This window comes from Cygnus olor, chromosome 8 (genome assembly GCF_009769625.2).
Source record: "Cygnus olor isolate bCygOlo1 chromosome 8, bCygOlo1.pri.v2, whole genome shotgun sequence".
Classification (NCBI taxonomy): Eukaryota; Metazoa; Chordata; class Aves; order Anseriformes; family Anatidae; genus Cygnus; species Cygnus olor.
The window spans coordinates 9,670,881-9,687,726 of NC_049176.1; the positions used below are offsets into that span (position 1 = coordinate 9,670,881).

Below are 16,846 nucleotides of genomic sequence, written 5' to 3' on the forward strand. Positions count from 1 at the left end.
ATTCACGTGGCAGCAACGGCTCTCATAGCAAGCTCAGTTCAACGAGGTCCATTCAGAACTCTGCCAAAAAGCAAAGGCTGAGATCCTAGTGCAGTGGAAAAACAATGATATCTCAGAGCCATTTCTTTAACCAAATAATCTTCAGATCTAAGAAAGACACACACAATAAATCAAACAACCACATCAGCTTATCTAAACAGCAGTGTCCAACGCTTCCAGATTTATTCCTTGAAAACGGCAATCTGAAAATATAAAGGAACCCAAATAAAATAAGAACTTCTTTAAGAAACCGTGACAAAGGGTTACAGACTGAAAATCAAGGAAGCACAGCTCTGCTGCTCTCATAGACTGCCTAGATGGAGCTCCCAACCCCTTTTTTTCCTACTATATCAAAAGCAAAACAGAAAAAAGAAAAGGATCCTTGGTTTACCTTTAAATAATAACTTATATTCTGATTAAGACATAAATGAATTCAACTTTCAGCATGCTGGAATAACTTGTCAGAACACTGTGCCAGACTTTCAGAAGGCTGCAGGACGTCATACTACTAAGGAAGAGTGGAATAGTGGAATATTTTGTTTTAAAATGTGACATTTATGGGAGGGTGTTCTCTTTAATATGTGCTCTTGATGCTGCTCTCTTCAAGAAATGTGTTTGTATGAGCATAAGAGATTTGGCAGACATAAAATAACTTAGAAACTTGGCTGTTACTTACATTGTTGATCATAAGGTGCATGATTGTTTTCGGTATCAAATCGCGGATGCATTTGTTGATAATAGACATGTAGGAGTCCACCAGATTTCGAATCGTTTCCACCTGTCTCTCCAACTGGGGGTCCATTGAAAAATTGTCCGCTTGGCCATTCTCATCATTTTCAGTCTGCATGGAAGAAAAAAGGAAAAGTCAAGTCTTTCAGACTGCAGCAAACTGGAAATACATTGGGAACAAAATGGACTTAAACTGTAGTTATCTGGCAACACAACTCGTACACAGAATGACTGGAGGTTAAAACATGAAGTACCGACCTGTTTAATGTTTTAACATAATGAAATCTGGAATTTTAGAGGTTAATGCAATATAAGAGGCAAGATCGTTTTCACAGAGTGCATTATATATTTCCACACAAATTGTAATTTTATATTAAGGAACATTTTTGGACAAAGATGTGTGAAGGTAAATGAAACCCCAAGAAATTATCTCAGACCGCTTGCTGCAATATTTATTAACAATTATTATTATTATTTTTTACCATTCGGATTCAGCCAGCCTGACTTATGCAATAAAGCAGTGCTGTAAGTCTGGATATTGAATTTTACACTCCTATGGGTAAAAAACATCGTTGTTTCTTAAGGCTGACTCAGTTGTGACAAATTCTGCAACTCAGCGTCAAACTTTTTAGATGTGAATAGCACCTATATAAACAAAGGATTTATGAAGGATAACAGCAAAACCATCATTGGTTCCAGTGCTCAAGGCTCAGCATAACATAGGCTGGTTTATATATTAGAGATCTCTTTTTCATTGGAGAGAAAAAAACTTCTTTGTATGTAAACAGCTGACCTAATTAAAGAAAATACCAGGAACTTTAACTGGAAGCTAAAAAGTATGCACTTTGCTTCAGTCTGGCCTGTACAAAACCAAGGAAACTTAAAAATAAAAGAACAGTATCCCTTTGGCAAAAATCAAACTGCTTTCCGAGGCTCAAAGACGCCAAAAGAATTAAATTTCAACCTGGAAAGTCAAAAGAACAATGTCCTTTCCACAAACTCTGACATATAATACTTCTCCCTGAAAACGAAGAAAATGAGCACTTAAGCCATACGAGCATGGACTATAAAATCTAAACCCGTTCTGTGGGTAGCTGGAAGCATAACACAAGGAAGCAGATATTACGTGCAAAAACGAATAAACTAGTAACAAAAACTAGTTATATACCAGCCAGGCTTACCGCTATCAGCACAACACCTTTTACAACACAGCATTTAGCTGAAATTTGCATGTCACTGGCACTTTACTGATTCCTTGACCCATTGAAATTCATTGCCAGCCCATTAGTAAAAGACCACTGGAGCTAGAAGAGCACCAAAGAGGCCTCTCCTTGCACAAAAAGCCATTCTTACTAAGCCACACAGCAATTCCTAGTTTCACGTCCTAACACTCATGCAGCATTAGCAGGTAGATCACATCTTATTTCCTTCTTATAAACTACGGCTTAATCTGTCTGATCTAAATGAAATTGTGACAGTTGTTTGTTAACTTCTAATTTTATTATGACATAAGATCCAATATACCATTTAAAAACAAAACTAAATGTGTGTAAAAGAACAGGTTATAACAGCCTCAACGGATCACATTGTTCTTATTTACAGATGAAGTACTGGAAAAACAGCTAATCTAAGGACTTGAAAAATAATTAGCGGTGCTTCCTAAAAATCTTGGGACTGTGGAGGACACTGGAAGAGCTCTTGATGAAAACGCTTTTCAATTCTGTAACAACAGTAGACACACTACCCTATAGACCTTAATCATTTTGTTAATAACCTTCATATGCTTAAGTGTCACAGCATACAGATTGAGTATGTTCCTTAGCCTCCACGTTTGAAACTGAACTAGTTGAATTTTCCTTGTGAAATACCAAATAAATAGAAAATCATACACTTATCATATAACCACAGATTTTAGGCAAGTAATTGCAGGCAGAAAATTCCCCTTTGCCAGTTGCCACGGATTTGTATGCTCTTTCTTTTTGCCTTTATTGTCTATATAAATTACAGTTAGTCCGTGTATTTTTACTTCTTCGGTGTGTTCCCCCCCTTATTTAAATTACAGATTGCAATAGGATTCTTAGCTGGCTGAGCAGCGAAGTGACAGATGTTTATCATTATCCTCATCAAGAGAATGTAAAGTAAAAATAGTAATTTGTCTCTGATCTTTAAGGCAAGGGGTAATAAGTCTGTGAACATTTAACCTTTTACATACAGGCTCATAGGTGAGATTTACAGAAAGTGGATAATACTTCACAAGTCCAGGTCTTGTTTGAAACTGTAACAGAGCTGAGTACATACTGCTGATTTATTTTGTCTAAAAATCAAAAAAGATCAATCTTTCATGAGTTTACAGTAATTTATTGCAAAAGCTTCTGGCCTTAGTATTCTTAAAGACTTGCTATCTCAGCTGACGGCTTGTCATGCTAGAAACCACCTTGATGCGAGTGTTTTTCATACACCAGAAATGTTGCTTCTAACAGATCTCCCTGCTACTGTAGCACACCAATAAAAGTTATCAGGCTTTTCTCTGTGCCAACATTTGAGAATGAGGCTGCCTGGTAATGCTGGGCGTCACAAGACAGAAGTGATGCAGACACCCTATTCCACATACATTTCGTTCTTTCACAATGGAAAGTTCTCTCCCTGAGCATCGTGGTGACTGTAGCTCCAACACAAGACACCCCTCAGCCCGAGTGCGTGCCCCTGTGCAGTCTAGAGAGGCATTTTCAAGTCAGTTGCAACACATAAATCCAAACCAGAGCACGTAGAAAACCCTCACATCTCTCTGACTGCTGATAAACTAAATTTCAAGTCAACACCAAACGTTTCAAGCCCTTATCTTATTGAGGACCAAGTAGTATGTTCCGTGTTTTCAGACTACTGCTTTCTCAGCGTAGTTCAGAGAGCAAAGCAGTCCGCAACCGAGTGACCAAAACAACCCCCAGGATGGTACCTGATCACCAACAGCTTGTTGGGTTATTTTAAAGAACAGCTACTAAATGAACAGCTGCTTTCCACAGTCTTCCTCAGAAAATATTGTAATTTGCCAAGAAACAAACGCTTACAGGCTGAAAATTTGCTAGTGTAGTGAAGAGCAAGGAAACCCAGCCTTGCAGGAGCTTCCTGGCATATTCTTCTGGTGTGCATCCAGTGCTCAGGTGTCTGAGCAACTGGGCAGTCACAAAACCCTGCCACCATCTCCAAACACCGTCCGGGCCTTCTCTTGACAAACAGCAGTGCTGCCTGCACATCCCACAGCGTACTGGCGTATGCTGGAGAGGAGGCCAAGAGACACCCACCTCAGTATGCTGAATGGAATAGGAGAATCAAAGTTGGAAGAGGGTTTCTATGCCTCCTTTCCCCAGGCATGGGGCAGCCACAGGCCCCTTTCAGTGGTCCTCATCCTTGAGCCAGAACTTGCTGATTCCAAGAGCAAGTGTTAAGCATCAGCTAACACAAATAGATACGAATCTGGGCTGTTTTCATTCAGTTGACTCTTAATACTTTTAATAATTGTTGTCAGGAACGGATTATTATTATTTCAAACCAACACTACTGCAGTTACTTTAGGAACTTCTGTAAACCTACAACAAAGACTATGGAAGAATCGAGAGCTAAAAATCAGGTAAAGAAAATGAGATTAATCTGGGAAAAGCAAAGCTCAGAATATCTCATGAAAATACACCGAAGGTACAGACAAACAATAGGTGAAACAACACAGGAGAAGGTAGCATGGAAGCCAGGATGGCATTTTTGTTTATACACGTGTACACATTGCCTCAGAGGTAAGGAGACAGTCCTTTCTGTCTACTTTCTCTGCACTTACAAGAATGAAAATAAAACCTATTCCTTACGCTCTGCAGCAGGTCTCACCTTTCATAAGCTGTCTTACAATCCTTGCATGAAAAGCTGCTAGCAAAACACGAAGTCTGCATCATTGCTACTGTGCTAAAAACACCCTTCTGTACTAAAAACATATTAAGGATTAACGTGTCACACAAGAGAAGTCTAAAAATTGCATGTGAAATTCAAACCACTTCAGTTTGTGGGAATTTTCGTGCTGGCTGCAGTGGGAAAGGATTTCACCCTACACGTGCATTGCTACCAGAAGAGTTATCAGTCTTCTCAAGACTGTAAACTTCCTGGTGCAAGAAATGACTTAATGTGGTGCAAAAGGAAGGAGGCAGACGTAATTACACACAATCCTAAAAAAGGAATAGTACTTCAGAATATCAGGATAATTTTTCTGATTGAGGGAATTACAAGCACGTTGCAGAGTGTCCCAAGAAAATTTCAGGAAAAGTAATTCCTTTTGAAATTCACAGCAAAACCGGGTAACGTACTGAAAACAGTCCTGAGCTGGCCACACAGAGAGAGAAATACTTCTAATTTCCATGATTTCATTACACTCAGGGCAGCTGCCAGCATATTTAAGAATGTCTTGTATAACATTCCTGATGTCAGTTCCAAGAAGGAGCATTTGTCTAGCATTTTCATAAGAGCAGTGTATCAACCAATTTTATGTAATCAAAAAGGCATTCCATTAAAAATGACTGAGAGGAAGCAGACAGGAAGGTGACTGGCGAAAGGGTAAAAGCCAAAGCAGCAGCAAACCAGTGTTCCATACGCTGTGAAATAAATCCACAACTGTTGGGAGAAACCCATCATTAAAAAGCTACTTTCCTATCTTTTATCTACAGATGCAAGTTTATAACAACAACCTGAAAATGAGCCATTCCCTCCAGACCGCATTTATGCTTGAATTTACAGCTGCTGAACCTGTGTTAGCTATTCCTGTCCAAGCAGGGTTTTTCTTTAATGCACCAACACTCAGAAAATTGCAGTTGTCCTAACCCCCTGCCTTTTCTCAAGTCTCTTCAACCGATATTGTCTCCTCATTGCAGTCTGAAGCTGTAGATACAATTCAGCTAAGATGCTCTCTGCTGTACACAGTGTGCCTTTTGCCAGAGGACTGCTGAAACCACATGACGGCTTCACACAGTGAGGTTTTCTTACTGGAAGGAACCACAAGTAAATGACAATACATTATTTTTGTGCGTTTACAACAAAGCCAGCAGCAGCAGCAGAACATTTCCCGAGCAGCTTGGAAGCTGGCCTTTTCCCTCGCAGAGGGCAGCTTTGCCACTCTCTTCACGCTTTCAGCATCTCCTGACTGGGAACTGCTGTTGCCTTTACTGAGCCACCCACGGGCTGCCCCTTTCAGCAACGATGCTCTCATTAGCAGCCTTGAACTGCTCCAAACAGAGGTTAGGATCCCGCTTTCCCTTCCACACGATCCGTCTCACTTTGTACCCATGCAGAAGACAGACGCAGCCGAGGTTGATTTGATTCAGAGTGTTTAACTAGCTGGATTAGTTTCAACAATCGTCTACTTGGGTTCTTCTTTGTGCTCACAGACATTGTATAGCACAGACCATTAGCTAAAACCTTCTGCTGAATCCACACACAGGTCCCCAGACATTTACACGATGTTAATGATCCCAAACGTTCAAAATCTGCATTAGGCTCTCTCCCTGCCTTCTTCAATCAAGAAACTGATTGAAACTATGAGACTGAAAGGGATGATAAATTACCAGAACTCTGACACGTTTGGAGTAATTTTTGTCTTACAGTCCATAAGCATTTAGGGTAATTTTTGTAAACTTCGCCATTTTCTTTTTCTTCAGGACTTCGTGCAGCTGAAGTTCTTGTAGAGTCTTTAAAAAGAAGAGGCAGTGAATTAAGGACCAGCCTACTCCTGGTAAGTCTGAAACAAATGATCTAGTTTTAAGCACATGACGAAGAAAAAGACAGGCAACAATCAACAAGGTTGACAACCAATAACGTCAACTCAGTCCCATTTCATTTTAGAGCAGAGATTCAGATCTTACGGCTGTAACATCAGATGCCACATGTGTTGGTCTTTGGTAAAGCTTTTTGGCACCACCTCGTGATGTTTTCATTAAGGGAAGTGTGCTCCCTCTGCAATCACTGGTTGGACACACGTTTCCGTAGAAAAGCTGTTGATGGTTCAACTGTCAAACTGGAAAACTCTATCGGGGGACTTCACGTGGGATGTATTATTTAACATGCTTATTAATGCCTTAATGCTCGGGACGGTGGATTACAGCCTGTGATTATTACATTTACAGATGAGAAGAAAGGAGACGGGAACGTAGTAAATATGTTAGATGACAGGAGCAGAATTCCCAATGATCTGGAGAAAGAGTTTAAAAATCTAAATGAAATCCATTATGAATAGAACATATTTTACTTAGGCAGGAATAAATCAGTTATAAACACACAGCATGAGAATGGCCACTTAAGTAGCTGTTCAGCAGAAATGGAACTGCATCTGCAGTGGAATATAAACAGAGTATTAGTTGACAATGTCCTGCTATTATGAAATCAGTACGAGAATTGTGTATCCAATTCTGGTTATTACACTACCAGGAATTTGTGGCACATTTTAAGAGTGATCAGAGGAAACAACTGAGGAGGATGTACAGGGCTCTGCAGAATATTACTTGAAAGGAAAAACTAGGATCAGCTGGGACTAGTGACTTCAGAATGAACTTCTGTGGAAGGGGAGGGATGACTGTCTGAGATGGACAGGAAAAGATGTCGAACCAATATTTTGAAAATGTTACACGGTAAGATCAGTGAAGCACAGAAGTAGATGGACTAGGGGAGCTACAGTCTTCTCCTCAGGTTAGGCCAGCATCCCTCAGAAATGGCCTGCATACAGAGATCCTGCCCTGGGATAGGGGAAGCAGAAAACAACTTCTTGCAGCCCTTCCATCCGTTGGGTGATATGGGGTGCAAAGCAGCATGAAATTACAAACTGCAACAAGACTGCAATTACTGCAACAGGAGCGAGCATTTCTGAGAATGCAAAAAAAAAAAAAATCCAATGAAACCTTCTACTTTCCTTTTTTCTTTACAAAGTAAATAACAAATAAAACATTGCTGTGAATAGCAAAATCCCCTCAAAGAATCTGTACTCCAATTTCACCATTTGCTGCCATGCACATCTCTCACACAAAGGACTTTTACATAATCCTCCCTGCACTGCAAGTTTTGATTCAGGGCCAACAGCTGCTTCATGCCTTTCAGAACAGACTGCTGGACAAGCAAAAGCAGAAAGAGGCTGGCATAAGGAAAACAGCACCTTTGTTTATAAAACAAATACTACTTTGGAATTTGCAAACTTTTCAGTCAAAGAATTTCCTTGTCATAACAACACATGAAGTGCCTCATATTTATAGGAGCACATTTGAAAAAAAATCTAGATGTGAGATATCACTGGCATAGTATTTGCCATTATTTCAGTGTAGAAGAGGTCAGTGGATCTTGGGATGTCTCAAATAGTGGTGACTTACCCAGGAATTCAAGACATGATGATAAAAACTTCAAGTGTCATGATTAGCACGGAAGATGTTCATGTGGAAATTTATTGTGCATTTGTTACAAAATACACAAAACAAATTCCCAAAGACAATAGCCTGAAACAGCAGCAAACATTAATTATAAAGGGAACAGAATCATGAGAGACTGCTGTGAGAGAAGGTGATCGATGGGTGAAGGCATCAGCCAGACATCTGAGGATTAGAGCTACTGACTGCTGTATGCAGCTCCCCTGCAAAGGAAAGCAAACAGAAGCCTTGGAGCTTCTGCTGGAGAAGATGAAAGTAGAAAAACAGAGAATTAATCACCTATGATGCTGATCAGAGAAGTAGTAACAGTACTCACAAAGACTGAAATAACACCTTGCCATTCATCTGTTATTCTCCTTCTTACCAAAACCATTCCTAAAAGATTGTTCTCCAAAATCTTTGAACAAAAATATTGTTCTCTGCAGAAATGATTGATACTGAGGACTTTTACTTAGCAGTAAACGAGCATCAGAGGGCGACAAACAAAACTCTCCTAGTTCCAGCAGCAATGCACCAGCTTTGGCTGGAGGATCCGATTAGGGACAAGGAGCCATCTTACCTTGTGGGGTTAGGAAGAGGAACGTTAAGTGCTCAGTGTGTGGAGGGTGGCTTGGTGAGGGAAAACACATTGCTCAAGACTAAGTATTTAAAATACAGCTTACGACTTTCTGCGCCTGTGTGTGTAGCATAGGAGAGCTGCATGTTTTTCCACTAAATGTGGTCATTTGAGAGGCAGGAACCCAGAAAAAAAAAAAAAATCACAATACTATTCCTAGATCTGTTACCGAGCTCTTATTCTTTGGTTTCCTTCCATTTCTTCCAGCTTTCCAGGCTGGCCTAAACAGATGGGAATAGAGGGAAGGGCAGCATGCACATCTCTGTGCATCCTGGGAGGGAAGGACTTGGGGGAGGCCTTGCAGAGGGGCAGTTCTGTACAGTATCCAATGCAGGGGCTCGATAAATTACAGCCTTGCCTTTTATTTTTAGTTATCTAATGCAATGCGTCACCTATAACTGTGCTTTTTTTCTTCCATAATTAATGATGTCTAGGAAAATATTCTGAAACTCTCCTCTGATAAGCACCTAGACAAACTTGATGTTTCCTCTCGGAGACACAAAAGAGGACATTAAACTGTTTTCACCCCCACATCCCTCGAGCCATGAGAAGTACCAGATCCGTCTCTGCTGGGCCAGACTAAGCCCTGCTTCACCACAAGCTCAGTGCAGTACCGACAAATGATCTCCATAGTAAATGATGCAAATAAGAAATGTCAGCATGTTCCAAAATTCCTCACTTAATCTTATTGCCAGTTGTATAGTCTGGCTAATCAGTAAATAAATCCCTCTAACTTCGCTCAAATCCTCGGGGGCTGAATACACAGAGAGCACTTTCTAGTTCATTCTCATTAACCTTCCCAGCTCTAAACAAAGCCATTTCCTACTTTTCTGAGAGCCCAATTTTTCCACTGGCCTCTGCAACACCTGATTTAGCAGCAATGATTTCTCTCACTTGCAATTTCTGTTTTGAACTCGCATTGTTCTTTCCCCTCACACATATGCTTGCTGGAATAGCACGAATCAGCAAGATTTAAAACCTCCCATTCTCAAGTCTGAAGCCCCTAAAGGGAAATTGCAGTCGGGATGCCAAGGAACACAGTCGTACGTTATTTGACTTTTCCTCAGCCAGGCTGACAGTGGAGGGGGAGGGAGGGAGGAAGGAAAGGGGAAGGGAGAGGAAGACGGCATTTTAATAGCACCCACACCGATTTCACACAGTTGGATCACTGTGCTCCAGAGCAGCACCATTTCCTTTCCCCTTTGCCTTGCATTCAGTCCATATTACCATGCCAGACTCCATGGGTAGGATTCTCAATCTTTTTCTCCCACTGTAGACCACATCTTAGTAGGGAAATCTGTCTTGTGGACACCTCCCTCCCAGGCTAGCTGGCTAGCCCAACCGTTACCCCTGTTTCTGACAGACCATTACCAGCTCCAGCTTTGCACAGACCACCCCACCCGAGTCCCAGATGTGACCATGACAAGATGGATTATCCCGTCTCTCACCCCAATTCTCATAGTCTCCATAGCACCTACAGCAATTGGTTATCTGGAGAAAAGGAAAAAAAAGTATGCATTTAATCTCATTTATCAAGCAGACACACAAGAAGGACCAGCATCTTATGCAAATAAATCTACTTTTCCCAGATGTTCTTAATATGCCAAACACATCTTGGCCAAAGTTCTGGTCAAAACATTTCGTTTGATAACTCAGGTCCGAGGGTTCAAAGCTCTCCTATGCAGGAATGGGTTTTCCATAAGTGCTCCGGCAGGCAGAGTGACAACAATCTACAAATTCTGGCAGGAGCTGAGCACCCAGCAGAGCACCAGCGATCACCACCACGCAAACTCCCCGTTTCAGAAGCCCCTTAACTTCCCAAGTGAAAATCTGAGCTGCAGCATTCCTGTGGCACAACGGCCTCAGAGCAGAGCAGGAGAGGAATCTGAAAACATTGAGACGGTTACTGAAGTCTAACAAATATTGCTCAACAAAAGAAATTTACCCAAAAAGGAGCATTTTGGTTTCACGCCACAATAACAGAAATTGAAAATTACTGGGAAAATGATTTTGAAGGGAAGAAATAATTTGTGTGTAACTACACTACACACAATCCTGGACCAAATGAAATTTGAGACAGCTTTGTTGCATGGCTTCCATTTTGTATAAATACTCCAAAACCTACGTATTCTGCAAAAACAGTAGAAAATTAAAAGATTTTCTGCCACTCCTCCCCCGCCAAATAAATGCAAATTGTACTTAAGAGCCAGAGAGATGTGAGATTCTGGTAAGTTACTACACGTCTGTAAGCAACGCTTTATAAGGTCACATGCCTGTTGGTAAAAAAAACAAAAACCACAACAAACTGAAACTATAAAGTTTGAACTTTAAGTCACTCTGACTTCCTTTCTTTGGGGAAGTTACAAGGGCATCAGTGACATATATGCTCCCTCAAGGTCCAAGCAGACATGTATGGAGCTGACCTTTGCAGTTGGGATCACCTGGCTTTATTGGTGTTAAAGTCAACCCTAACCTAGCACTTCAGTTGGATATTTCTACAAATTAGCTTCTAAATGACCTGTTGCACTCTCAGTTCAAAATTTCGATTTTTGTTTTAATTCTGTTGCTGGTCTGTAGCAAAAGGTACAGCAAAACCTGGATTCGTTTGACTTCGCTGGTTTTTCAGCTCTTGCAGAGCAACGCACACACAAGGAACTCTGTCCTTGGGGCGGCACGATGAAAATGCAAACCTCCTTCAGACAGAGGGCAGTTGCTCACACATACATGCCCCCAAGGATTAGAAGTTCCTTTGTCAACAGGAGAAAAGCTGCCACAACATTAGGGCAGTATGTTCAGTGGGTTTATGCCTACTAAAACAAATACGGGCAGCAAGAGAGCTGTCATTTGAAGTATCACCCCAATGACTGAACGCCTTGCAGTACAGTTACGGATACAAAAGTTTCACTCTTCTTCCCCCATGGTTCTATTTTAAAATGCTTTCTGTAATAAAATTACTGTGAGACAGCTAAATCCAAGGGCGGGCAAGGAACTTGAACCCATGGCCTTCTGGCTTAGAGGTGAGACTATTCCAAACTGAGCCAAAATGACACATACATAATATGCTTTCAAGGTTTTTAGAGAGCTCTGTCATGATTTAAAAACACTAAGTCCTTGTGGTACAAACCACAGCACAGGAAAGAACTGGGGCTCCCTTTTTACTGCTAATTTTAGTCAATGAATTGTTTATAATCTCCTGCAAAATACATACAGCCTTATTCTGCCTTAAGCTAGGAGAGAACGGCCTTTCAAAACTGATTCTTAATTATAGCATTCCCCTGCTAGATGGAACGGAGGCAGGTTCCAAAATTGTGTCAGGGTATATGAAGTGATAAAATGAGGATGGGTGAGCTATTTTTAAACACACTCAAAGACTTTAAGGTCAAAATCCCTGAATTTATAGCCTTATAGCCATATTAAGACCCATGGATTATTAAGACCCGCGTGGTGAGAGTCAAATAGCATTTCATTTGAGACACCCTCTGGCTTCAGAGCATGTGTTCCCCACCGGCATGCCTGCCAAACTGGGGCCCCCCAAGCAGCAACCTTTAAGCACAGATTATATCCCTACCGTATACAGGTATTTGGGGAGACAAAGGGGATCAGATGCTTCCCTGGCAGTGCGTTCCCTCCTCCTTGTCTCCTTTCCCAAGACACTTCAACATGTCAGAGGCGCGCGTTTCCAGATGGGCAGGAAGCAAGCAGGTTAGAGATAGCTTGAGGAGCCTCAGGCAAAAGCATGTCATTTCTCCTCGCTCTACCCAGCCTGCAAAGCTAGCGCAGCCTCGGCTCCTGCTGACGTTCGCTTGCCACACTTGAGTTTCCCATTTGAAGAGGTCAGCTGGGTATCTGCTGGCATGCCCTGGGAGCTCCCTGCTGCCCGGTGACCCTCAGCCTGCCTTACACAAAAGCGATGCTGCCCTCTCCTACGTGGCTTCTGCCCCACTGCAGGGAGAGATGCTTAACAAAACATTCTGAAATACATCTTAAACTTCTTAGAAAATCCACACTCGTAACAAAATCACTGTTCTGCTCATGGAAATAAACCACAGCCAGGTGGCACCGGCACTGCCTTTGCCCCCACAAGCTTCCCAGTGCTGCCAAGTAACACTCCCGATCTCAGTTTTGACTTGTAGTAGCAATTGACTATGTAAAAGCTGTCACCCTCTACGCACATACTGGTTTCTTTCCAGTAATAATCAACGTACACTATCTTTTTGAAAATGGAAAAAAGCTACCAATAAGGAGAAACAAACAGGACAGAATTTCCCTGCCTTAGAAGTCAAAATGGAAATAGCTGAGGCCTTCTTCCCTGTCTTTCTTGACAGTCTACAAAAGCCTTTGCAGTGTCTTCCTCTGGAAGGTACAACTCATCTTGAGGCACAAGCAGAGGCAGTAAAGGCTTTAGAGCTCTAGACATTGCAAAGTCATTTGTATCATTTACTTTGTTCATTTTGTAAATGAGGTAAGGTTTTATGAGAAGCCATTGCACAGGGGTGAGTGAACAAGAAGCTTTTTTGGAAAAGATCAAGCACTGGTTACAAACATCAGAGGAAGACCAAAAGATCTAAAGCCATTTTCAGGTGTATGGATTTATTTGTCCAATTTGTGCAATCACATTTATTTAAGTATCACCTAAACTTGTAATTTTTTCTAACTTGGATTTCCATGCAGTGGTGAAATATAAAATACTAGTGAATTGCAGATGGTCAAAGTGAAAATAAAAACATTAGTCTGAACAAAACTCAACCTTTTTCTTGATTACTTATGGATTTATAAAGCAATAAAACCACAATGTGCATAAACCATAAGCGTAGTAAAAAGGTTTAGTACAAAAAAGACCTAGTGAGCCTTTAAAAACATCCAATGTTACTGGTTCTGTTGGTAGTTAATGCACACTCATGTATCGATCAAAAAGGACTGAAACGAATTCTGTATTACACTTATTAGAAGCCTACGATGCATTTATTAGCTCTAGAGAGTCTCCCACTTGCAGCAATGACACGGATCCATGCTCCTTACTCAAGCATTTTGCAAGTATTTCATATTTTAACAAATCCATGGTACTAGACCATCCTTTAGGCATTAAAGACTCATTCTTATCTTCCCATTCTTAGTCTGAAAACCTTCACCACTACAACAGCAGTGAACGAGATAAACTCAGATGCTCTCTCTCCTTCTGGTCAAGTGATGTCAGTCATGTATCTCTACAGATGCTCGTTACTTATTTGAGAATTGTTACCTTCAGGAATGGCCTTATCTATCTCCAGTTGAAGTCACTCGAAATCTTCCTTTCAATACCCACCAGCATTCAGGCAGACTACAACAACAGCTTCCTTACCTTGCCAGAGATGCAGAACCAGTTTTAAAGCTTATCCTACAGGTGCCCTTCGTGAGTTTGATTTTCAGGAATCCAGAATTCCTGAACTCTACTTTGCGCCACAAATCATCCTGCAGCTACATCCTGTGCAACTGCATCTAACTCTGCTCTCAGTGAAACCCCTGGCAAAATTCCCAACGAGTTTAATAGTTATGTCCAATTCCCCCCAGTTCCTAACTGAGGTTAATTTCTTTTCTCCGAGTATAAACAGAAATCAGCAGGTAAAAAAGTTTTGTCTAATGTGGCACTAAGGCTGTGGAATTTACTCCCATGCGAGAATGGCACAATAAAGTCATTTGTTTAAAAGTAAATTGAAAACATTCCAGTCCTCTCAGGCTTACGCTTATTAGCTTTAGTTTCTGCACAGCACTGTAGAATGTCTGGCATCAAAGGTACTTTGTACATTGCACCAAACTTGTATTGGACGCTGTTAGTGGAACATTAATCACAGCGAACAAAGATCCCATGCACACACACAAAAGTACTGATTTTTCACTTGTCCAGCATGGACTAGAAAAGGTTAACGCCTCGGTTTTCTGGTTACTACACATTTTAAGACACGAAGTGTTGACAAGGCATCCGATAGGATGCAGATTTTTCAACTGATAATTACATATTCCAAATTAAACAATTCTTATGTCTGCCTAATACTCTCTAGAATTCGAGGGAAATGTATCTCAGCACAAACTAGCACATTTTAAATTCACAGATGCCTATAAATGCATGTACTTCATTACATCCCCGCACAGATACCATGCATATGGGCAATGGTTATCAGCTAGAAAATCTACAAGAATGTGAACTAAACCGTGGCTGGAGAAAGTGAAGACTTATATGAAACACGCACTAATGGAAAAAGTAGCCTGAGGGATTGTGATTGTATGTTTGGAAGTGTTGGACGAACAATGGGAACCGAACTAGCGTACAACTGAAAAAGAAAACTAGTCAGTGGCCAGGCAAGAAGTAAATAAAGCACAGAGAGAAGACCGTGGTCTGGAGCCACAGACTGTCTTTCAGGGTGCAACTTACTGATGAGATCAAAGGAGAAAATGCTCCTCTGTCACACGAGCGTGAATTACTGCTTTTGCTCCTCATCCTTGTCACGGGCAGTTTCTTGTCATCCAGAGGAAAACAGAGCAGGGGAAAAACTGAGTGATAAGCCCTGAAGCTTGCTATGTGACAAGATTTCCAGCAGGTTCCTCAGAGCAAAGTGTTTTGGCTACCAAGCTTTCCTAAAGAAAAGCTCTTGCACTCTTGTACCAACAGTCCCAGGTGAAACAAAACTTACTGTATTGTTATCATTCTGTCCTAACCAAGAAGGGAGGTGTGAAGGAAAGCAGTGAGGGAATAAATCACTGCCCCCAAACCAGAAAGTTCCATCATGCAGTCTCCTAAAGGTAGACAGACACCCATACCTGGTTGTCAGTTGTCAGCAGGGCCAACACAACAGCTCCTGCTACTGCCCATAGAGTGGGTGCAAAAGCACAGTATGAAAGTAGCAGCATGGTATTTGGGTCTACAGAAAAGCCGTCTGTAAGGCTTTTCAACATGTTTTTAATGAAAGACATACTAAATAAAGATTACAGAGCATGCCAGACTCAATAAGTTGACAGATTTTCTGTCTAAGGGAAACTTGACAGATCTTAGCTTCAGCAAAGTGATAAGTGATACCCTCAGAAGACTGCTAATTATGTTTGTAAAGATGGGGATTAATGAGAAGGAATGGTACACTCAGAAACAGATAAATACGCGACACTATGGGAAGAAGAACTAGCAGCCTCGAAGGATTTCACCATCCGAGTGTCCACTAGATAATCTAATTGAAACAAAATAGTAGGAACTTGCCAGTTAAATTTGTTTCTGCCCATAACACAAATCGTAAGGCACTGTCAGCAAGATGGCGGATTGAAACTGTGTTGTGCAAGACATGGATGACTTCAAGGATTGGAAAAAACAGAAGCAGGATAAAACAATAGTTTTATGTTGACAGACTAATGACAGCTGCTGTGCTGGACTAGAGTTCATCAACTAGCAATAACAAGAGAAAAGAAAGCCAAAACACCTCTAATCAAGCATCAGACAATTCTGAGCCACTGGTATAATGTGGCCATGAAAAGACTAAACATGTCGGTCTCTGTTATGAGCAATGCAGGCCAAGTAGAGGAAATACCCTTTTTTACAGTACAGGTGCAATCTTGTCTCAACCCCTGATGAAGAAGTACATATGCCATCTGGTGAAAGGTAACATTTTATATTTCCTCTGTTTCCAGGGCTGCTGCACTGTTTTTTTAATAGCCAAATGGAACTGCAGGGCCAGAACAAGAGGATTTTATTGCAATAGTATTGAATCTGCTTTTCAGCATCCACAGGATAGAGCACTGCAGTCTTTGAGAGCGCTTGAGAGTTCATTTGAAATAGCTCTGCATCTTATATGAACTATATGGCTCTTTTCCTTCCTCCCTCACAGGGTCCTCGTCCATGCTCCAAGGTTGACTTGTCACCTTCTGTCACCCTTCCCAAAGCCTTTATCCAGCTTGGCTTATAAGAGCACATGATCCTTGCGAGAGAAGAGCAGACTGCTGAAAAGGCAGGTAAACAGCTGACTAAAGATGGTGATGCTACCATTATCAATGTGGGTTGCTGGCTACA

The 16,846-nt window shown here is 41.3% G+C and overlaps 1 protein-coding gene across 11 annotated transcripts in view; it reads right to left on the minus strand.

Moving 5' to 3' along the window:
* Positions 1-16,846, minus strand: part of DNM3 (dynamin 3) — a 178,452-nt gene that overhangs the window by 24,037 nt on the left and 137,569 nt on the right. For all 11 annotated transcript variants that reach the window (XM_040565133.1, XM_040565132.1, XM_040565130.1 and 8 more), the window contains one exon: positions 716-880. In XM_040565133.1, coding sequence (XP_040421067.1) covers positions 716-880 — 165 coding nt within the window. The remainder of the gene's footprint in view (positions 1-715; positions 881-16,846) is intronic.